This window comes from Vanellus vanellus (genome assembly GCF_965231255.1).
Source record: "Vanellus vanellus genome assembly, chromosome: 23".
Lineage (NCBI taxonomy): Eukaryota > Metazoa > Chordata > Aves > Charadriiformes > Charadriidae > Vanellus > Vanellus vanellus.
In genome coordinates this window covers 2,404,765-2,425,490 of record NC_138928.1, presented here as the reverse complement: position 1 = coordinate 2,425,490, position 20,726 = coordinate 2,404,765, and the positions used below count along the sequence as shown (strand labels likewise).

At 61.0% G+C, this 20,726-nt stretch overlaps 1 protein-coding gene across 1 annotated transcript; it reads right to left on the bottom strand.

Moving 5' to 3' along the window:
• Positions 1-45: 45 nt before the first annotated feature.
• On the bottom strand, positions 46-4,009 carry PIM1 (Pim-1 proto-oncogene, serine/threonine kinase). Its single transcript, XM_082494625.1, has 6 exons — positions 3,754-4,009; positions 3,551-3,657; positions 3,400-3,450; positions 2,607-2,973; positions 1,756-1,932; positions 46-1,469 (listed from the first exon to the last, which is right to left on the bottom strand). The coding sequence occupies exons 1-6, from the start codon at positions 3,833-3,835 to the stop codon at positions 1,312-1,314; spliced, it is 942 nt and encodes a 313-aa protein (XP_082350751.1). The 5' UTR covers positions 3,836-4,009; the 3' UTR covers positions 46-1,311.
• Between the last annotated feature and the right edge of the window lie 16,717 nt (positions 4,010-20,726).

The following is a 20,726-nucleotide window of genomic DNA, read 5'->3' as shown; positions in this document are numbered from 1 at the left end:
GTCTCCATCACATCGAGTGGTTTTTTGTTTTTATTTAAAACCGCATAAAAAAAATAAGATTTCTGAATTCCCCTGTACAATATGAACTCTTAACAAAAAAAAAAAAAACAAAAAACAATGCGCCGGCTAAACACTTGGTTACATGGAAAGACTCGACAGTGTGGACAGCCTGGGCTGGCTCCCCCCTCCCCAGCCAAGACACCCGTGGGGAAACCCCAAACTCATCTGCAAACGGAGATCTGCACGTGGCAAGGAAACAAGAACACCCAGAACTATGTACACAGGGAGCTGGGGAGCAGGCAGCCACTCCGCACCTCCGCCAGAAACACTATGGGCCCGGGGACGGACACAGGACAGACACAGAGGGAAGAGCCGAATGGAAAACCGGGGGACCAGCAGCTGTAGAAGCAAGGCGTGGATTGGAAACCCACGTGAATTATAAATAAATAAATAAGTTATCCTACCGGCTAGAACTCTTCCTTTAAAAAACAACAAATTCATGAAAATAAATTAAAAACAAAAACTGGAAAAAAAGAAACAAGGTAAAATGTTACCCCTATGAACAACTGTACTTCAAGCTTTGCTCCTATAGAACTTTGTACACATTTACAGCTCTGTTGGTTTGCATTGTTTGTGCATTTGTGAGGGCACAGGGAAGCAAAGAAGCCCAGAAAATCCAGGCGAGATGGAGGCACGGGAGGCGAGGCATTGCCCGCTTGGCTCCCAAGCATCTTCTGACCCGTTTTCTTTTTGAAAAGGGAAAAGGAACTCTACAGCCAGGCGAGTCTTGGAAAAGCAGCAGTGTAGGAAAATTCAAGTCTTTCCTCCAGCACAGCCCAGATCACATCTGAAGGCACTCGAGCACGGTGACAGCGGAGAAGAGACAGCCATTCAGCCACGGTACCTGCCCTCCCCCCAGTCAGTTTTCCCCCGTTGAAGCTTTTCTCGCAATAAGGTCTCCGATCCTCTGGCAGTCCCGAATTCAGCAGGTCGGGAAGACATTTGGGAGCCTCCAAAACCAGAAGCAACCCCCCCAGAAAAATTTACTGGCAAAACATCAAATGAGACAGGGTCATTCAGATGGAGCCCAGGACAGCTGGGTTGGATGGTGGCCACCAGCGCTTCGAAGAACAGGTCTCCAGCAGAGCTCCAGGACAAGATGTGGCCACCAGTGCTCAGAAAAGCAGATCTCCAGTGGAGCTCCAGGACAAGATGTGCGTGTTCCCAACTGATGATCCCTACTCAGTGCTACGGTCACGAGGAAGTTGTCTGGTTTTCTTTGCTTCTTCAGGCAGGAGATGCATGGAGTTGTTACTTGCCAGGCTCCTGGATCAAACTGTGCAGGTGGATCTCTGCCGTCTCCTGGGGCAGGTGAATGCTTTGCAGCCAAGGATGATTGAAAATGTCCTCCAAAGATGGCCTGTCCGAGGGGCGCATGGACAAACACCACCCGATGAGGTCCTGGCACTCTGGGGAGAGAGACCAGAAACTGCTGGTTAGTCGGAGAAGGCTCCTGCCCACCTTGTCCCACCGTCTGCAGTGCCCACACCATGCTGGGTGTGCGCAGAGCTGCACCCAAACCTCCCAATTGATTTTCTGTTTTAGAGGAGAGCAGGGTGGCAGGACATGTGCCACCTCCTCCAGCTACACATGGGAGATCAACCTCCTCCATAGCGTAAGAGTGGGATGCTTGTGTGCCCAGTGCCACCTCTCAAAACCCGCTATCTGTCCCCCGCCACGAAGCTGGGTACCCACCTCGAGAAACCCGCCGTCGGAAGAAGAGCTGTCCCCGGATGATGTCCTCGTCCTGCTCAAAGGGGACATCCCCGCAGACCATGTTGTAGAGCAGCACACCCAGTGACCAGATGGTGGCCGGACGGCCATGGTAGCGGTGGTAGCGGACCCACTCCGGCGGGCTGTACACCCGCGTTCCTATGGGATACAGGTGCAGCTCGTCAGGCAGATGCTGCCTGCTCCCGCATCCTCGCCCGAGCATCCGCGGGGATGCGGGGACACACACACACACACACACACACACACACGCACGCTGTGACCCGCCGCCCCCTCGCCAGCACGTGACTCTTGTTTACAAACTTTGGGTTGTAAAAAAAAGCCACCGGTGCCGGAAGAGGGCAGCACGGGCCCGGGGAAGGCCCGACCGTTACATGCAAAAGAAAAAAAAAAAAAAAAACCACGGGTGGGGAAAAACCACGCCTTTCCCCCCCCCCTACGCCTTAGCCAAAAAAAAAAAAAAAAATTAAGCCAAGGCAAACAAGGGGAGCAGAGCAGCCCAAGCCCTTCGGCACCTGCGAACTTAATCGGCCCGTGCACGGGCTTTGCAACCCCCCCTCTGCTGCCCCCACGGGTGTGTGTTTGTGTGGGGCTGGCTCTCCCCGTCCCAGCCCGGGGCAGGGTGGGTGGCGGAGGCTGTCGGCAGCACCGGGAGCCGGCTCCCGTTTCACAACATCCGCCCCGTGCCAAATAGCAACTTGGCAGCAGGCAGAATCGTTAATTCCAGCCCCAGCAAACGAGGGAACCTCCAGTGCCCAGCCGGGCTGGTCCATGCAGTGTCTGGTACCGGGAGCATCCCCCGGGTGTGGGCTCACCGTCAAACGCCGTGTAGACGGTGTCCTTGAGGAAGGTGCCGGAACCAAAGTCGATGAGCTTGAGCTCGCCGGTGGAGAGGTCGATGACGATGTTCTCGTCCTTGATGTCGCGGTGCAGGACGCCGCAGTTGTTGCAGTGCCGCACGGCCTCCAGCACCTGGCGGAAAAGCCCCCGCGCCATCTCCTCGGACAGGGACCCCCGCTCCGTGATGAAGTCGAAGAGATCCTGTGACGGCTCCGGACGCTCCAGCACCAGCACGAAGCTGTCGGGCAGCTCAAACCAGTCGAGGAGGTGGATGACGCCGCGGAAGCCAGAGCCCACCTTGTTCAGCAGCACAATCTCCATCGGCACACGGGTGCCGCTGGGCTGCGGGGGGGACCACGATGCCGTCAGCGGGGCTGATGCTGTGCCGGGGGTCTGGTACCCCCAGCCTGGGATGCTCCGGTGCCCCCTTGTCCGGCATCACCGGTGCCTGGGCATCCCCCCACCCCGGGGATGCTCCGGTGCCCCTCTGCCCAGCCCCACCCCCACCGGTACCGGGCATCCCCCGCCCAGGACAAACCAGTGCCCCTCTGCCCAGCCCCACCGGTACCGGGCATCCCCCGCCCAGGATAAGCCAGTGCCCCTCTGCCCAGCCCCACCGGTACCGGGCATCCCCTGCCCGGGATACTCCGCGTCCCCCGGTGACCCCGCACCCGCTCCCCCCGCCGTGTCCCCGTTTCCACCCTCCCGGTGCTGGGTTTATCCCCGCCCGTGATGCCCCGTTTTCTCCCGGTGGCCCCGCTCACTCACCAGCTCGCCCCACTCGGAGATGCGCTCCCGGGCCACGTACTTGACGGCCACCTGCAAGCCAAGGGGAGCGGCGGGCTGAGCACGCCGCCCGCCCCGCCGCCGCCGCCGCCTCCCCCTCCTCCTCCGCCCCGCCGCCGGCCCCGCCACTCACCGGGCTGCTGTCGGAGAGGCGGATACCCGAGTACACCGTGCCGAAGCCGCCGCTCCCCAGCAGCGGGCCCACCCGGTAAAGCTTCTCCAGCGGCTCCTTCTCCTTCCCTAAGGGCGAAACCGGCCGTCAGCGCTCCGCCCGGTCCCCCACCGTCCCCCAACCCGACCCAACCGGGCCGGGCAAAACCGGACCCGGCCTCTTACCGGGTTGTAGTTTAGCGCTGTGTAGCTCCCCGCCGGTCCCGGTACGTAGATGGGCCAACGAATTAATTTTCGAGAGCAGCATCCCGGCTCCCTCGCCCGATTATTAGGACCGGTCCCGGCACCTCCCGAGCCGGACCGGGCACCGGAGGCTCGGTCCCGGCGTTCGGGCTGCCGAGCGGCGGAACCCGGAGAGGCGGAGGCTGGCGGGCGGCGGGGCAGGGAGGGAGCGGCGGCGGCGGCGCGGCTGCTCCGCGCTCTGCCGGGCTCCCGTGTGGCGCGGCGGCCCCCAGCCGGCCCCGGGAAGGGCGGGGGCGGGGGCGGGGCGGGGAGAGCCAGGGGGCGGAGCTTCCCCGCCAGACCCAACCGCGCCGACCCGCCCAGCGGCACCACAGCCAATAGGGAGAGACCCGCAGGGAGGAGAGGCGGTGGCGGGCCACGGCGTGGCGGGAAGGAAAAGGCGCCAAAGGCGCGCGGGAGGGGCGGGGCTTGGCTCCGTCTCGGGGGGGGGGGGGGGGGGGGGGGGGCGGGGGGCGAGCAAGGGGCTGCGAGCGGCTACTGCTGTCAGGACATGCGGCCGTCCCGTCCGTCCGCCCACCCGCGTCCCCGTCCCCGTCCTCGTCCCCAACGGGAGTGTCCCCCCATCACCAACGGTAGTGCTCCCCCCGCCCCCCCACTTGGGGGGGCACTGGAAGAACGTCGGGCACATGCAAGCAGACGGGGTGTGGGGTGTGTGGGAGGCAGTTGCTCTTCCCACATCCATGCGAAAATCCCCATTTTTTTTTAAGCTTCTCCTTCCCTTTATTCATTTTCCCGGGAATCTCACAACTTCCCGGTGGTGCTTGGCATCCCCCAGACCCCATCCCGCCGGCTCATCCCACATTGCCATTACTTCATCGCGGGCAAACCCGCCTCTGAACTTTTTCCCTTTTCTAGTAAAAGTGGCGATTCCAGCTGGGGACTCTTGACTAACAACCCTTTTTTTTAAAATTTCATTTTCCGCAGAAGTCACTGGCTGAGATGCTTTCCCGAGTTCCAGAGATAAGATAAATAATTTACTGGACGGAGGTCTCTGATTACTCACTCTATTAGCATTCAGAGCAAAGAACTCCAGCCACCGGGAGCTGAATTATTCCAGACGAAGCCCATCTGGGCTCCCGCGCCCCAGCGAGACCGAGGAGTTCCCAGCATCCCACACATACTTGTGGGATGAATTGCTTGAAATCGAATGGGGTTTACTGGAAATGCTGGTGAGCTCCCGACTCCTTTAGTATTTCTTAAAAAAAAAATAAAATAAAATAATAAACCACAACCAAAAATGCCAACCCCAAAGTTGGTTATGGAGCTGTGGCTCAGCCCTCGTGCCGGCCAGGAAGGGCCTGCCGCCGCCGTTCCCTCTTTTAGATTTACCGAGAACGCGGCATGTCCTCTTTCAGGGGCTGAGACAACTAAAAACTGAAAAACCTACATTGGTTTTTAACGCAGAAGGTGACATTTTTATTTGGGGAAAAGTGCAGAGAAGCTGACACAGCAGACGTCATCCTTTTTTTCTTTTTATTTTAATTATATTATTGTTATTATTTGGGGTGATGCAAGCTGAGGGGTGGGCAGCGCCTTTCTCCTGCCTTATTCCCACTGGCCGCCTGGGCATATTTTGGGACAACTGGTTCTGCCAGTGGGTGCTGAGCCATGGGACGAGGTGACTCAGCATCTGGCCCAAAATAATTCTCAAATTCATTGCTGGGATGATGGAAGGTACCAAAGGGGCTGCCCTGGAAACCCAGACTCTATTGACAAACAAAGCTCCCCCCGGGGAGCGGCAGAGCTTTCCTGGGGGCTGCCTTCCCCTGAGCTCCCGGGGAGGTGCAGCTTCTTCCTTGCTCTGCCCACACCTGCTAATTAGCGTCCCAGGGAGCAGTGTGTCTTGCAACCGGGATGAGTTGGGGCCAAGTCACCTTTGTGAGTAAACCTGCCCCACTCCTAATTTCCCCGGGGGGACTGAGTCAGCGGCCGCCTCTTCCTGCTGGCACGCAGGGGTTGCGTCCCCTCTGGGTTGGGGAACCCTCTCCCAGTCTTGGAGGCGATGGGGAGACATTTCTCCACGCCCTGGCTGTACGGAGCAGGGATGTGTCCCTCTTTCCCAGCTGTATCCACCTCTTTCCAGGATAACCCACCCAGACATATCCCTGTTCCCCAAACGACCCCAAACCAGTGCTGGGAGCCACCTTTTCCCCCCAGGTCCATCCCACGTACTCACCCTTCCCCCTGCCAGCCCTGGTGAGGCCATTGGGATGTGTCAGACATTCAAGCTAACATGAAACAAACCCCATACTGCTTGCCACCCGCTTTGCCCTCATCCAGAGGAATCACCTCTTTTCCCAACCCTCTTTCTCCAGGATGAAAGCCTCCGAGGACGGCGGGTGCAGGAGAGCAGCACATGTCTTTTAGCAATGCGTTGCTCTTGCACGGACACAGGGATGTCCAAGCAAGACTGCAGGTCCTGCCCCAGCCAGGCAGCAGCATCCCCGACCCACGCTGCCTCTTTCCACCCTTGGGTCAAACCCGACCCTGGGGAGCAGTTTGCAGCTCCGAGGGGCTTGCACAGGGCTTGCGAGGAGGAAAAACCCAAGCAGGACCATGCCTGAGGAGAAGCAGGACCCCACCTGGGGAGAAGCAGCACCCCAGGGTGGCACATGGCGCTGGTGGCGGGTCTGCGGGAGAGGAGCTCCCAGCAGACATCAAAAGATCAGTTCTCAGCCCTGCAAACAATCCCCGGCAGCTTTCGGGCTCTTCAGTGGCATTCCAGTCTAACCGGGGCTGCCTTGCATGATAATCAGGCTTAATTACTGCTTTATCGCTTGATTGCTGTGCTGGGCCCTTGGAGCTGCAGCGTTGCTTTCGCAGTTTACTTTTTGTATTTCCTCCCCCTCGCCTTCCCCGCCAGCACAATTAGCAAAGAGGTGAAAATGGGGAGGGCCAGGGCGATACCCAGTGGGGGAGAGAAGGGTGGATTTTCTGCCCGGGAGACCCCGGGGTGGAGGTGGAGCAGATTTGCAGCCCGTGGAGTGTTAAAATTGAGGTTTCCCACCGGTGCCCTGCAGACAAAACAGCAAGGTCAATGCCAAGCCAGGAGCACAACCCCATATCAGCCCCAGGAGCATCCCCCTCCGGAGGGGACAGCATCCCTGGAGGAGGGACGGGAGGACTGAAGGCGATTAGAGCCATGACACAGAACGGCTTGTGGTTTTCCTAACATGAGCTTTGAGTCATTGCGTGACCTTGGCTGCGTCTGCCCGTGGCTCCCTCCGCTCGGGCTCGCTTGCCCGCAGAACCGGCTGGCCCAGGGCGTGGGGCGAAGCATTGGCAAAGGACCTGCTGGTCCTCGGGGAAAGCATGAAACCTTACTAAGTCAGGCCAGTGAAGATGCTCCCACCTACGCATGGTGAGCAATCCCGGGCCACACCGGCAAGGAAGCGGGCCCTGCCCTTGGCCGGGCATTGGGTGCTGGGGTTGGGACACCCCCAGTGTGCTGTCACCTGCTTGAAGTCACCTCTATGGCAGTGAAAAGGTGTCCTGATGTCTCACCAGTGACTTTGGAAATGCAATAAAATGTGTGTCTATTGCCCAGCACCATCGTCGTGTGGGCGATGGGCATCGCTCTGCAGGATGCGGCTGATCCCAGGGTGCATGGAGGCTCCACGGGGGCTACAGAGGTGCTGGGCTCCCCCAGATGTGGGTTGAGATCATGGATGCTGGGAGTCAGCACAGCCACAGGGCACTGCTTCCCATCCTCTCCCCATCCTTTGGGTCCCTGGGGACCCTCCCAGACCCAGCTGAGACCCCAATGCAGCGGTGACAGCTTGGGAGCAGCACGTCCCACCCTGGGGCTGGAGTCACCCAAGGAGAGGGAGGAGAAAGGTCCTCACTGGTGTCCTGGAGCACCCCAAAACCCCTCTAAGCCAACACCCAGCCCTGGGCCTTTGGGTGCCGATCCCGGCTTAGCGAGTTGATGTCCTGCGAGCGGGACAGGAGATGCAGGGACCCGTCCTGCACCCCGGGAGGAGAAGATGCGGAGATTTCTTCTTATTAATTTAATTTTATTTTTTTTTTGTTTTGGTTTGTATGTTGGCTTTTAGCGCGGGCTTTTTGGGAGAGGTGTGCGCAGAGGCGGCAGCATGGCTAATCTGCTTTGTGAATGGAGCCGCACAGGGGGGCGGCGGAGGGGATCGGGGAGGTGGAGGGAGCCACATATTTGGGATTCCTTCATCTGGGTGGGCTCCTTCTCCCCAGACTCTCAGGATGTGGGAAATGGAAGATGAAAGGAGCTGCATTTCCAGCCTCTCGGGTTACAATGTCTAAAGCAGAAAAGGGTGGTTGGGGGGAAAAAAAAAGAAGGGGGGGGAGTGGGGATGCTACAGGGAAACCTGGGTTGGGAAATGGCCCCGGCGAGGTTGGGGCAGGGAAGGGGGTGGCTGGGGCCGAAGCCGCTCGTGTTTCACATCACGTCAGGGCTGAGGAATTTCCTCTGCTCTGGGGGTGCCTCGCAGAGAAAAAGGGGGAGGCTTTAAGGTTAGCCGGGGATGAATAATAGCCAAGAGGCGGCAAGGGATTAAAAGTGTTACCCAGGGGCTGCTGTTTACAAGCAAACTCTCTTGCGGAGCAAGAGGGGAAAGAGGGAATCATCGGGGTGATGGTGGGGACCCCGGGCCGTGCATCGCCCGTGTCCCATCCCCGGCAGACACAGCGGGGCGACTGCCCCCGGCCCCTGTGTGGTTCCCCTCCACAGCGAGGTCCCAGCAGCCGGTCCCCTGCACGCGTGGCGTGTCCTGGGGTGCCTGGCCTGGCTTCCCCGCTGTGTCCTCCTGGGGCCCCCTGAGTTGCAGACACCCGGATCATCCCTGTGCACAGGCAGGAAAATCCGCTTCTCCGAGGGGGCTTGTGCCCCCCACTGGGTGTCCCAGGGAAGGGGCAGGGAGAGGGGGCAGCCGGAGACAGAGGGCTCTGCGCAGGGTGCACGGACTGCGTGCCATGCCTGGGCACGGGGTTTGTACCCTGCCGGGTGACAGGAGCAGCCCCCAGACCTGGGCATCGCCTGGCATCATCCCACCAACTCCTGAGCCAGGGCGTGGGATTTGTCCCTGGTCACTTCATTTTCATTGCCCCTTTATGGCTTTTTTGGGTGATGCAAAGTCAAGGTGGGGAGGAGGAGAGGGAAACGCGTTTGTCCTGTGTCATTCCCTGTTATCCTCTGTCTCTGATATGACAGTCCCCGGGTTGGCCCAAGGGATGCTGCAGGATCCGACTCCACTGCCCGCCCTGGGACGGCAGAGATGGCACATGCTGTGGGCAACCAGGCTCCACTTCCAGGGCTACATGCTTGGGACAGGCTGTTCTCCCTGATTTAGCCTAGGGAAACTAAGGCACGGCGGGGGGGGGGGGGGAGGCATGGAGGAGGAAGATGGGCTTATTCCACCCCAAAAAGGGCAAAAAATGGTTTGCAAGCCAGGGAAGATGTGGATGGCATCAGCCCAAGTGCTGTTTAGAGGAGACTGAGTGGATGCACCTGCACCGGTGGCTATGCTGGAGGGGACCCAGGCAGGACCCTGGACTGTACCTGGGGACTCAGGATCTGTCCTGGTGACCAGCACCCATGATGCCTGGGTGGCATCACCTGGGGGAAAGGACACAAAACACGGCTACATCCAAGGCTCAGGGTGCCCGGGCACCCCCAGCAAAATGGGTTTCTCCCTGCAGAGCATTCGCATGAGAAAAACACCTTTTAAAGGTTATAAAAGTGATGTTGGTGGCAGATGGGGGGCTGGAGGGTGCCTAACTCTCTTCTTCCCCCTCCGCCCTGCAAAGTCCTGCCTATTCCCAGGTACATTCCTGGCATTGCTCTGGCTGAGAGTGCAGAGAGGGCTCTGACCCCCTGAACATGGGAAAAATGCCTGTCTGCGTGCGGGAAAGGAGGTGCAAATAGTGTGGGGTGAGGAGGTCAGCCGGGAAATCCCTTTCATCTTTTCCCGGGCCTTTAGCCGACACACAGCCGGGGAGCGCGTGGGGCGAGCGGGAGAGGGTTTTGTCTGCGGCTGGAAAAGGGGAGGCTCCCAGGATGCTGTTTCCAAGCTGGAGGATGCTGAATTGCCACATGGGGCGAACGGTGCGGAGATGGGATGGACAGGTCACAGCCGCGACCCCCCGGCATAGGCGATGGGCAATTAGGTTTGGCTTTCATCCCTTTGCGCAGCTCAGCGGGATGCTGGGACCCCCCACACCCCTGGGAGATGGGGGGGCGAAGGGTCACCATCCCTCATGATGCCCACGACACACAGGTGCCGCCTCTGGGTGCTGGCGGCTCAGTCCCATTGGGGACACAAAGTCCCTGGGTACCAGTCACTGCCCCAGCATCACCCTGGGGGGCTCTGGGTGCTGGAGGGAGCCCAGCCAGGGTGATGCCCCCAGCCAGGAGAAATCCCGGTGGAAACCCAGCCCTGTCCCCACGAGGGCAGGCTGCAGACGGGGTTATCCCCTCACCGGGTGAGGAGGTTCGGTGCAGCCCCGGTGCAAAGGCTGAGCCTGACGCTGTGCCCAGGCAGTTGAGGCAGGCACAGGTCTCTTGAGAAGAGCGTAATAAAAAGCAGCTCTCGCCCTCCCTGTGCCTGCTCGGCAAAAAAAACCCTGCGTGGAGGAGATGGGAGGAACCCTCGAGGTGCCCAGGAGATGTGGGGCCGTCCCCTCCTCTGCCACAGACCCCCTGCATGTCCTTGGTCCCATCCCTTTGTCTCTTTATCCCACCTGGGCTATAATAAACCTCTCCCTGTGGCTTGAACCATGGCATCTCCCCCTCATCAGCCCCTGGGTAGCACGGAACCGTTGCTGCCATCGCCTGCTGCCATCGCCTGTTGGTCAAAGGAGGAGTCCCAGCGCAGCCCTGCCCCGCACCGAGCCGGATCCAGCCTGGCTTCCAGGAATCGGGGCTGGGGCAGGTGGCCGTGGGTGACAGCTGGTGCCTTGGGTGGCATCCGTTTGGCCTGATGGCCCCGGGTCCCCATGCAGCATCCCTTTCCTAAAGACCCCATGTCCTGATGCACCCAGGTCCTGCTGTGCTGTGGGACTCTGGCTCTCCCTGGGGGTTTCCATCGCCTCTCCCTGGCTGCGCCGCAGAGTGAGGGCTTCTCCTGCCTGTACAAAGCAGATGGTAAAACACGGACTAACGAGATCAGAGATTAATCTGCACTTTGCTTCCAAATCGCATAATCATGTAATTATTCTCAGTATCGGGGTGGGGCGGGCTCCGGGCTCCAGTCCCTGCTCCCTCCTGGAGCGCTTTGCATGGCGGGATGGTGACAGGGGGGTCGAATCCTGCCCCGATGCTGCTCCAGGGCCCCACTGGTTTGGTGGGACTGCCCTGTGGCCTGCTGGTTTGCCGGTCTCCAAGACCGTCTCCGGTGGGAAGTGGTGGCAGAGGACCGAGGTGTGCGGGAGCAGCAGGTCCCCATCGCACCCCTCTGCCCTGCCGCGTCCCGGTTCAACCTTACACCGGGGTTCCCCACCTTGTGCCGGGGCAGCCCAGCAGGAAACACATCCCCCAGCACCTTCCCACATCCCCCAGCGCAGCCCAGGAGCTAAACCAGCCCAGTGACTCCCAGTTTCCGCCAGTAAGAAGCACTGGGGTGGAACTGGGACATTGCCAATGTGTGATGCCACTCCGCACCCCGCACAAGAGCTGAGCGGCATTGGCACCGTCCGCCTCTGCCCCGGCACCACGGATGGCTTTTATGGCAGAGGAAATGTGGGGAAATCTTGTGTTTCAGGCAGCGTGTGTGGCCGGTGGCCCCAAATTCCTGCGCAGCCGGTGGCACGGCCGCGTTATCAGCACGCCCGGGCTGTTTGCTGGAAAAGGGCGGCAGCGGGGCTGGGTGACCCCACACTTCCTTCCTTTCCTGGAAGCCGCTCGCTCCGAGCATGACGCTGGTGCTCTGATAACCGGCTGCTTTCACAACATGCTCCGGCAAGCGTGGGGCCAGGTTCGCTCCCCGCTCTGCCGCCCTCCTTCCCGCCCGGCTTGCGTCGCCCTGTGGGCACCTCCTTCCCCTGCCTCAGTTTCCCCCCTCTCTGTCGAGGTGGAAACACAGCCCCAAGCGCTGCAGACCACAGGTGCTTGCAAGAAAAGTGAGAGCGTGGATGTGTTTCGCTGTGAGGTGTAATGAAGTGTGCCGGGTCTCAGCCTCACTCTCCTTCCATCCAACTTGCCTGAGAAGCGAGAGCTGTGCCGGAAAATCCCCTTTGCAAACCTCGGAGTGGGGGAGTGAGGAGAAGCAGGGGGTCCTTCATCCCCTTGGCAGCACCCAAGAAAGGGCTGGTGGGTCCCAGGGGCTGAACCACGGTACCCCAGAGTACCCACTGGTCCCCCTGTCCCATGGAGTGGATGTGGGACCTTGATGCAAGGCGCGGGATGGCATGGGAATGGGTCGGGGACTTCTTGGTCCCCCCACGCCTGGGGCAGAGCAGCCGGTGGCTCCTGTTTGCACCGAGGGGCTGAGCAATCCCGGCTGCTTTTGAAGCCGCCGGCAGCGGGAATGGCAGGCAGGGTCCTGCCTGAGTCAGGCAGCGTAATGGCCGGGCGCGTACCCGGTGCGGTCCCCTCCCTGCGTGGCGGCAGGTCCCTGCATGCCGCAGAAGCCACCGCCGCGGGTCAGGGAGGGATGTGCGGGGCAGGTGAACCCGGCCAAGGGGGAAACTGAGGCAGCCACGGGGATGCCATGACCTGCCCAAACCCTCCTGGAAGGTGACCCAGCAGTGCTGCCTGCTCCCCGCGCACCAGTTTGCAGCTCCTGGGGGGCTCAGTGCTGGGCTGGTGCTAACAGGGTTCGGCCCTGGGCTTGGGGACCCGGCAGGGGCTGGGGGCTGGGTGCTCAAATCCCCTGAAACCCTATTGGGATGCACTCCGTTGCTGGCAGCGCTGCCCCGTGCAGGGACCAGGGCATCCCCAGGGGATTGCCACCTCCCCAGGTCACCCAGCTCGGGGTCAGCGGTGAGGCCAGGGTGCCAGAGTCCTCCCTGCGAGGCCGGTGCAGGACCGAGTGTGGCTACTTTGCCTTATCTGGGCCATGCAAGGAGGAAGTTTGCAGGGTGGATTCCAGCGGGCAGGTAAACAGCGGCCAGATGGGACCCAGATACCTGCCCGGAGACACCCGCCGAGCCGGGTTTGCACAGCTCGGCTGCTTATTTGCTCTAGGGAGGGCTTTTCCCTCCATCAGACGTCAGCAGCCGTGCCAGGACGTCACCCCAGCAGCCTTGCCAGGCTCCTCCGTCGCCCTCCTGGCCAGGTGCCTGAATCCGGGGTGCGGGTGCTGCTGCGGCACGGCGGGGCTGGGAGGCTGCGCTGCTCTCCGGGCCACCGACCCGCGTACCGCTGCCTCATCTCCCCATCAGCGTGATGCTCAGGTCTCCTCCACCGTGGCCAGAAGGGCTCACGGATCCTTGGGTGCCCGGCAGTGCTGGGGTCGGGGTTGCACGATGCACCATCCCGGTCCCACCGGACCCATTTGCTGCGGAGTGATGGGAGCAGGGCTGCTGCCATCTCCCCTGTTTCAGTTGGAGGGGGTGGCTGGGCAGTGCCGGGCTGGTGGCAGCGATACCAGGCGTGTCCTGGCACATGTGTGGGTGCACCTCACACCCAGCCCTGGTCCACAGCGCCAGGAGGATGCTCCCGGCCTCGGTTGCGAGATCCTCTCTTGGTTCATCCGGCTCGCCCTCCTCCTGCCACCCCCGGAAAGCCTGCACCCTTCCCTGCTCTGGGGGGGAAACTGAGGCACCGGGATGTGCAGGACCGAAGCAGGGACATGGAGGGGAGGTGCTGCTGGGGGGAGGCCGTGGGGAGGGCTAAGCCTGGCACCAGGGCTGCCTGCGCTGAGCATCACCCATCCATCAGACCACAGCACCCTCCACCCCAGGGTGCTGCTGCATTGCCTGACACCCCGGGGCTCTCTGCATCTCTCTCATCCAGTGGATGCTGCCGGGGCTTTTCCTCTCCCAGCTGCCCATCCCTTCCCTGTCCCCACAACCCAGGTCCCCGAGGCGGGATGACTCTGGCACACGGTGCCCGCTGCAGCATCGCCCACGTTTCCCTGCACTTTGCACGGTGGTAAATAACGCAAAGCCCAGAGGGTTTCTCAGTGCCACGGGGTGAGCACCCGCGGGATGCTGCTCCCTTCGCCTGCCAGGGCACCAAGGGGAAATGCCGGGTCGGGACCCTGTCGGCCACTCGGAGTGTGTGTTTACAGTGTCAGGAGGAGAAGCCGTAAATTCACCCGGTTTAATTGAAAGCCGGTGCTGTGGGTTTGGCTTAATCCGCCCTCCTCCTCCTCCTCCATTAGATAATGTCTCGCTGAAACCACTTTGCAAACTCACGGCATTCCTGCGTGCTGAGCGCCGGGGCAGCCGGCGGGCCACGGCCACGATGGGTGCTCACATGTGCTGCAGGGCCACTTCGCTGCCACCGGCTCTGCTCCTCCGCACTCATCCTGCCCCGGTCCCAGTCAGGAAGGGGTGCTACATCAGCGAAGAGAACCGACCCACTCATGACATGTAACCTGGATGGCAATGAGCTGGGATGGCTGGGGGCAGTGGGATGCATCGAGGTGCAGGGTGGTGCCAGGGGGAGCACTCCGAGGGGCCCCTGGAACGGATTCAAAGGGCTCAAGTTGGAAAGATAGAGGGAAATATTTGAAGCGGGGGGAAATCAGAGAACAAACAGGATGGGATATGCCCAAAAGGAGCTGGGGTGGGTGGGCAGAAGCAGACTGGAACGCTCTCACCTCCGTGCATGGCATCTGAAGGGTTGGCACCGCTTGCCCTCGCCCCGGCACAGGGAAACGGAGGCACAGAGCCAGGCAGGGCTTGGGAAACACCAGGGGCCGGGGCCACACTGGGGAGCCCCTTCCTCTTTGGGGTTCTGCAGAACCGGTGGCGGAAGAGGAGGAAACCCGCAGGACGCAGAAGGGCCGACTTGCCGGCGCGAGTACCCACACGGGCTCTCCATCGCCCGGCCCCATCCTCCCCCAGGGCCACCCTGGGGGCACCCCACTGCCTCCCCCTGCCCAGTGCAGCCAGGGGCCGAGGACCCCCCAGCCTCCGGTGCAGGGGGAAGTTTGCTTTGCCAGCGGAGTTCAGGGAGAGGGCAGGGACGGCGAGGGCTGTCGGGGTGTCCTCCAGCCGCCGCTGACCTGCGAGGAATGCTGTGAGTCACGGGGAAAGCATCCCCACGCCGCCGGCCCCTCGCACAGCGTCCCAGGGACAGCGACTCCAGGCTGCGCGTCCTGCCCCCTGGGTTTTGGGGTGAGCTGGGGATGCGCGGTACCCCGGGACACCTCCGCTGACATCCCACAGGGATGCCCAGGGGAGATGCAGAGCCCACCCGGGGTGTGCAGCCGGCCAAGATGCTGGCGCTGCCGAGGTGGTCATCACCCCCGGCGAAAGTCCCCAGCTCCGGGGAGGCCAGACATGAACTCAGTCTCTCCGAGCGGGGAGAGATGACGTGATGCTGGGAGGTCACCCAGGGCCGGGAAGCCGTCCCAGCCCAGCGCTTGGGGCTCTCCCGCTCGGCCACCTCCATCCCCTCCAGCTGGCGGGAGGGAAGGGGGAGAGATGCTCCCCGAGGCGGATCCAGCTCTGGGAAGCCGGTGTTTTCGGCTTTATCAGCTCACCGCAGCTTCGTGCCTGGCATTGGAGAGGAGAGAAAAGCTTTTCCCAGTGGCTCCTTATCGAGGTGCTGAGCCCCGGATGATGCTTTGTTTCAGGTCGTGTTGCAAAATTAAAGAGGGAAATGGTGTTTGGGGGGGAAGAATTGCAAATTCCCGGAAGATTAGCTGAGCGTGGCAGCTGCCCCTGGCACCAGGGTCTGGGGGGTGGTGTGGGGCCGGGACCCTGCTGGGAACAAGCATTGGAGAAGGGATCCCAGGAGGGAACAAACCCTGGAGCATCCCTCCATAGCTGAGCCAGAGCCCTCCCAGCTGTGCCCTCGCAGCCTCCATGGCTGGATATGTCCTGAACAGGGGGGAATGTACTACATTTTTGCAGATATCTCAGCCCTGAGCTTCTTCTGGGCACTGGGAGGATACTGGGAGGACACTGGCTGCAGGTGGGAATGGCTGCAGGGAGGAGCCAAGGCACCAGCGCTGGCCGCTTCCTCGAGAGCAGCCGCTGCTTTTGCTTTCGTGCAATAAAACGCAGCGGGTTATTGAAAGGCCAAGCGTGGGACAGCAGGAACCTGTTGCCACCTCCTGCCTGTCCCCAGCACCAGGGCAGGAGACCCAGGAGGTGACGGGGAAGGGGAGAGTTGCGCAGCGGCTGGGTGCCGAAGGATGGTGACCTGCAGGAGTGACAGTGGTATCATGAAGGACATGTGGTCCCCTCCCAGCAGCCAGAGCTCATCTCACCTGCCCGAGGCATCTCCAGCTCTGAGATGCCACCTCAAGGACCACTTCATCATCTCATCCCTCCTGTCCCACGCCACTGCTCATCTTCCCAGGAAGAGCAAAGACCTGATGCTCTTGTGACACCTAATGGCAGCTACTGTTATCAGACCGAGCGCTCTCCCGGGAAGGCTCAGCTTGTCACGGAGCTGCAGATTGAAGGATGCTCTGGTACCCAGCCCAGTCCGGTACTGCTGAGCCCTGCCAGAAGAATTTGGGAGATGGAGGTATCAGCCCTGGAAAAGACAAGGAGCTGTTTTTTCTCCCCATTCCTTACAGAACCGCAGGCTGTGACTGTGCTGGTTGTTTGCTCACCTCTGCCCAGGGACTTCTGAACCTGCTGGCCACATCCAACCCCAAACTGAGCGATGCCTGCAGAGCTGAGAAGAACCATGTTGGTGTAGAGGCAGGAGAAACTCCGACATTTGCTCTTCAATCCTCCCCGCACCTGAAGGGAGAGGCAGGAGCCCGCCCACAACCACAGCAGCAGACATCAGAGAATCCACACCAAAGCACCACAGAGCAGCCCCGGCTCCCCAAATCCTGCTGCCGGGGGAACGCCCTGATAAACCCAGTGCTGTCCCATGGAGGAGGACGTGTCCCCTCACACCACGGCACTGAAACCTCGTCCGAGGGATTGCTGCAAGGTTGCATCACCCGGGTCAGAAATCTCCCGGACTGGCCTCAAACTCAGCACCAAAAGGGTCAAACCCTTTTAATTACCCGGGACCACCGACCCCAGATCTTCCTGTGCCAGGACACATCCTTCATGTTCCTGTTTGCCCAGATCCTGCTGCCTGATGGCAGCGCTCCGACCGCTTTCCAAACCCACCCGTGGGGACGGGACCCGCAGCCCCCCAGACCTCTTTGGGGCGATGGAGACTCTGGGACCCCATTCCCCACTGATGGCAGAGCAGGATCCTGCCTGCCAGATGCTTTTATTTTTTGCTCGGTGCATCCAGCCCAGGGATCAGCATCCTAAGGGGCTGCAAGGCCCTTCCCCCTGCCCCCCCCATCCCCCTTCTGCCCACACAGGGCCGCCCTGGGTGCGAGGGGTGTGGGTGACGCAGGGGGAAGCAGAGGCAGAAGATGGGTTTCAGGGAATTTAGCTACCAGACCACACACCACACTCACCGCTACTTCTGTTCCTGGGAAACAGAGGTGATGGGGGCCACGGCGCCGACACGAGCAGCACCCACGGGCAGCGCTGCAGGAAGGATGGGGAAACTGAGGCACAGAGCAGGTATGTGGGCTGCCCACGGGGGACACCGGCCGGTGTCACTGCAGCTCTCTGAAGGAAACACGGGTACCGAAGGATGCAGGCAAACCCAGGAGCTGGGAAAGCATCCTCCGGGCTGGACCAGGCTCTGGGGGACACAGCCCCACTCCTCCTCGCCGCCCCCCCTCTGCGTTTCCATCCACCTTCAGGCCATTTTCCCTTCCTGAAGTGGCTCTTTGCAGGGCGGCTGGCAGAGGGGGGGGCGGGGGGGTGGTGGTACTGGCTTTAAGTGTATTTGATGGATAATTCCTCATTACCTTAATGCATTTGCAAGCTGGGATAATTGATGGATGTTTAACAGGATGCGTTTCCGACAGTCGGCTGGAGAAATGGACTCCCATTACTTCGCAAACGTTTCTTTTTACCATTGAACTCCTTTGTTTCAATTGATCCTCGCCTTTCCCATCACTCGCTGCTCATTAATAATCCCCAAAGCAGCTGCTTTCCCCCCCCCCCCCCCCAGCTTCTCCTGACCTCCCATGCCAGAGGCTTTTGCGGCGGTTCGCGAGCAGATCTGGGCATCGCTGCTGGTCTCCTTTTTATAATAAGGGAGATTTTCCCCCCAAATGTGGTCAAACCTGAATAAGAGCAGGGGAAGGGCATGCCAGGGTATCACCCGCCTCAATCAGAGCCATGCAAGCTGCTTATCCGGGGGGGAGGTGGAATTTGGGGTGAAGTGGGGGAGGCGGCCGGTGCGCTGGGCTGAGCCGAGCCCAGGGGAGAGGTTGCCCTTTGGGGCCAGTATCAGCCCGGGCCAGGCTTGGAGCTGAGCCCTGCTCTGCCCACGGCGCATTTTATCTGCGGCTCCCTCTGCTCGGGAAGGGCAGCCCGGGGGGTTATCGGCTCTGCCCGGCGAGGGGTCCCTGCGTCCCCACCCTGCTGAGCCACCCGCAGGGGCTGGGGCTGGGGGGGGGGCTGCTGACCGGGATCAACCCGACATTTAATTCCCCCGAGGTTTCCGCAATAAAGCCCTTGGCACGGCTGCGGCAAATGGGACTCCTTCCTCGGCCGGTGTCACCCCAGGCACGGGTCACTGAAGCCCCCCGTGCCCTTTTCCAGGCTGCCAGGGGGAAGCAGCAGAGCTGGGGGTGTCCTGGGGGGGAGGCTGTTTTCCCCATGATGCTGAGCTCTTCCCATTCCCATTCCTGCTGCATCCCAAACTGAGGTGCTCCCTCGATGCTTCCCCCGCACACTCAGCCAAACGCTCCCACCCGCAGCCCCATCCTCGGCCACTCTCACCCCCAAACCCAGACTGGGGGCTCACGCTCCCCCCCCCCCCCCCTTTCCCCAGCAGACCTCAGGTCCTGCACGACCATTGCTCACACCCTCACTTCTCCTTTCCAGTTCCCCCCCCCCCCCCAAAGCTGCAGACAAACCTGGAGCCTCCTCGTGACCTTTTCTGCTCTCATCCCCCCTTACGGCACACAGCCACGCGCCCCACTGGGGCAAGAGCCTCCACTGCCACTCACACCGTTTACTTGCCACGATCTGACCCTGCCCTGCAGCATCCCTGGTGCTTCCAGCCCTTCTCCCATCCGCATCTCACCCGGGATGAAGTGGAAGAGCCTTAGCACAGGAGACGAGCAGCCACAGGCCTGGTTTAAGGCACGATGAGGTGGAGGGGAAAGCAAAGCCCAAAAAGAGAAAATCAGCTGGGGCTGCTCAGGGGTTATATGGCCCCGTGAGGGTGGGTGGGGTGAGGGGGATTGGGCCAGATCTGGGGCAGCTGGGGAGATGGGATGTGGGACCCACAGCTGGGATGGGGGTGGCTGGGATGGAGGGTGGGGAATAGGGGGGGCTGGAGGAGAGGTTCTCACCCCGGGGTGCACTTGGGGAACCCGAGGGGAGAGGTCCCAGGGCATGGACCAGTGCGACGGAGCCCACGCTGCCGGGCTGTGCCAGCGGGAGGGGTGAAAACCCCCATCCCAAACACATCGCTGCTGCAGCTGAGGCATGAGATTGAGCCCCACGCGCTCCCCCAAAACGTGGGCTGTATCCCGTACTCCAGAGCATATGGGTTTGGGGGACACGGCTGGTATCCCCCAGGTCCCTGTTCCGGGGAGCAGCTGGCTGTAACCCCCCCATGCCCATTGCACAGCCCCCCTGGGGAGGGACCAACGCACTCTGGGGGGCTCTGCCTCTTGGGGTCTCAGCTCAGGAGGACCTGGGGGTGAAATGGGACCCCACAACCCATGTCCACCCCTCCTCCGTAGGATTAACACCTTCCCCGACAGTAAATAACCCTCTGAGAAGGGATGAGCTCCACGAGCAGAGATGGATGAGACCCCTCCTGCTGCAGACAAGGTGCTGAGCAGGAGGGGGATGGTGGAGGGGGGACATCGGGGACCGGGGGTCCTTACCGCTCCCATAAGACACATCCCAGGGCAGATATCTAAACCAGGCTCTGGCCCCAGAGATGCCCCCGTTGACTTTGTAGCTGCCCCACGGTTGGTACCTGCCCATATGGGGCATTTCCAAACCAGGACCGGGCTTCACCCCAAGGCAAACCTGGGGGGGTCCCACCGAGCTGCCAACGGTGGCAGCTCCGATCCCCTCCTGAACTGCAGAGCCGGTCTTAAATCATCACGGGAAGGCTGGTAAAAGCCTCGGTGCCTTCAAGCATGAAATACAAAGCACTCACCGCCCCCTTTCAGCCTCTTCCCCGAGTGCCCGGCTCACCGCATGAAACCTTTTATATCTCCCCCTCCCCATTTTTCCCTGCCAGCCCGGAGAGCGCCGGTGCGCCGCCAGCCCCTCCGCGAGCAGCACAATCCCAAATTGCTCCCTGCCTTTATTATTTAAGAAAAAAAAAAAAAAAAAAGAAAGAAAGAGAGTAAAACCAAGGCTGCGATTTCCTTTCTCACCTCTGAAATAGCATGAGGGGTGTGGAGGAGGAAGAGGAGGAGGGATGGGAGGCCAAATCCACCCCGTCCCCTGCATTCACCCCAAACCCAAACGTGCAGAAGGGTTTGATTTTAGTGGAAAGAGCTCAAGGAGGCATTTTGCAACGAGGGGAGGGAGCAACTGCAGATGTGCAACAGGGATGTGGAAAGGTCCCCATTGCTTCATCGCTGGATCAGCCTCCGGCAGAGCCGGTGCCCACTGGGCACCGTGGTGAGGGGGCTGGAGGACGCCAGTGATGCTTCATCCCAGCAGCATGGTCCCACCGCGGTCCGATGGGGATGGAGGTGGCCCAGGGTGCTGCAGGGTGCTGGGGAGCA

Excerpts from the sequence above, each read along its gene's own strand:
- PIM1 (XM_082494625.1), bottom strand. The coding sequence starts at position 3,835 with ATGCTGCTCTCGAAAATTAATTCGTTGGCCCATCTACGTACCGGGACC. Across the intron at positions 2,974-3,399 it reads TCTCCGAGTGGGGCGAGCTG|CCCAGCGGCACCCGTGTGCC; the intron begins GTGAGTGAGCGG and ends TCCCCCCCGCAG. Across the intron at positions 1,470-1,755 it reads CCGACGGCGGGTTTCTCGAG|AGTGCCAGGACCTCATCGGG; the intron begins GTGGGTACCCAG and ends CTCTCTCCCCAG.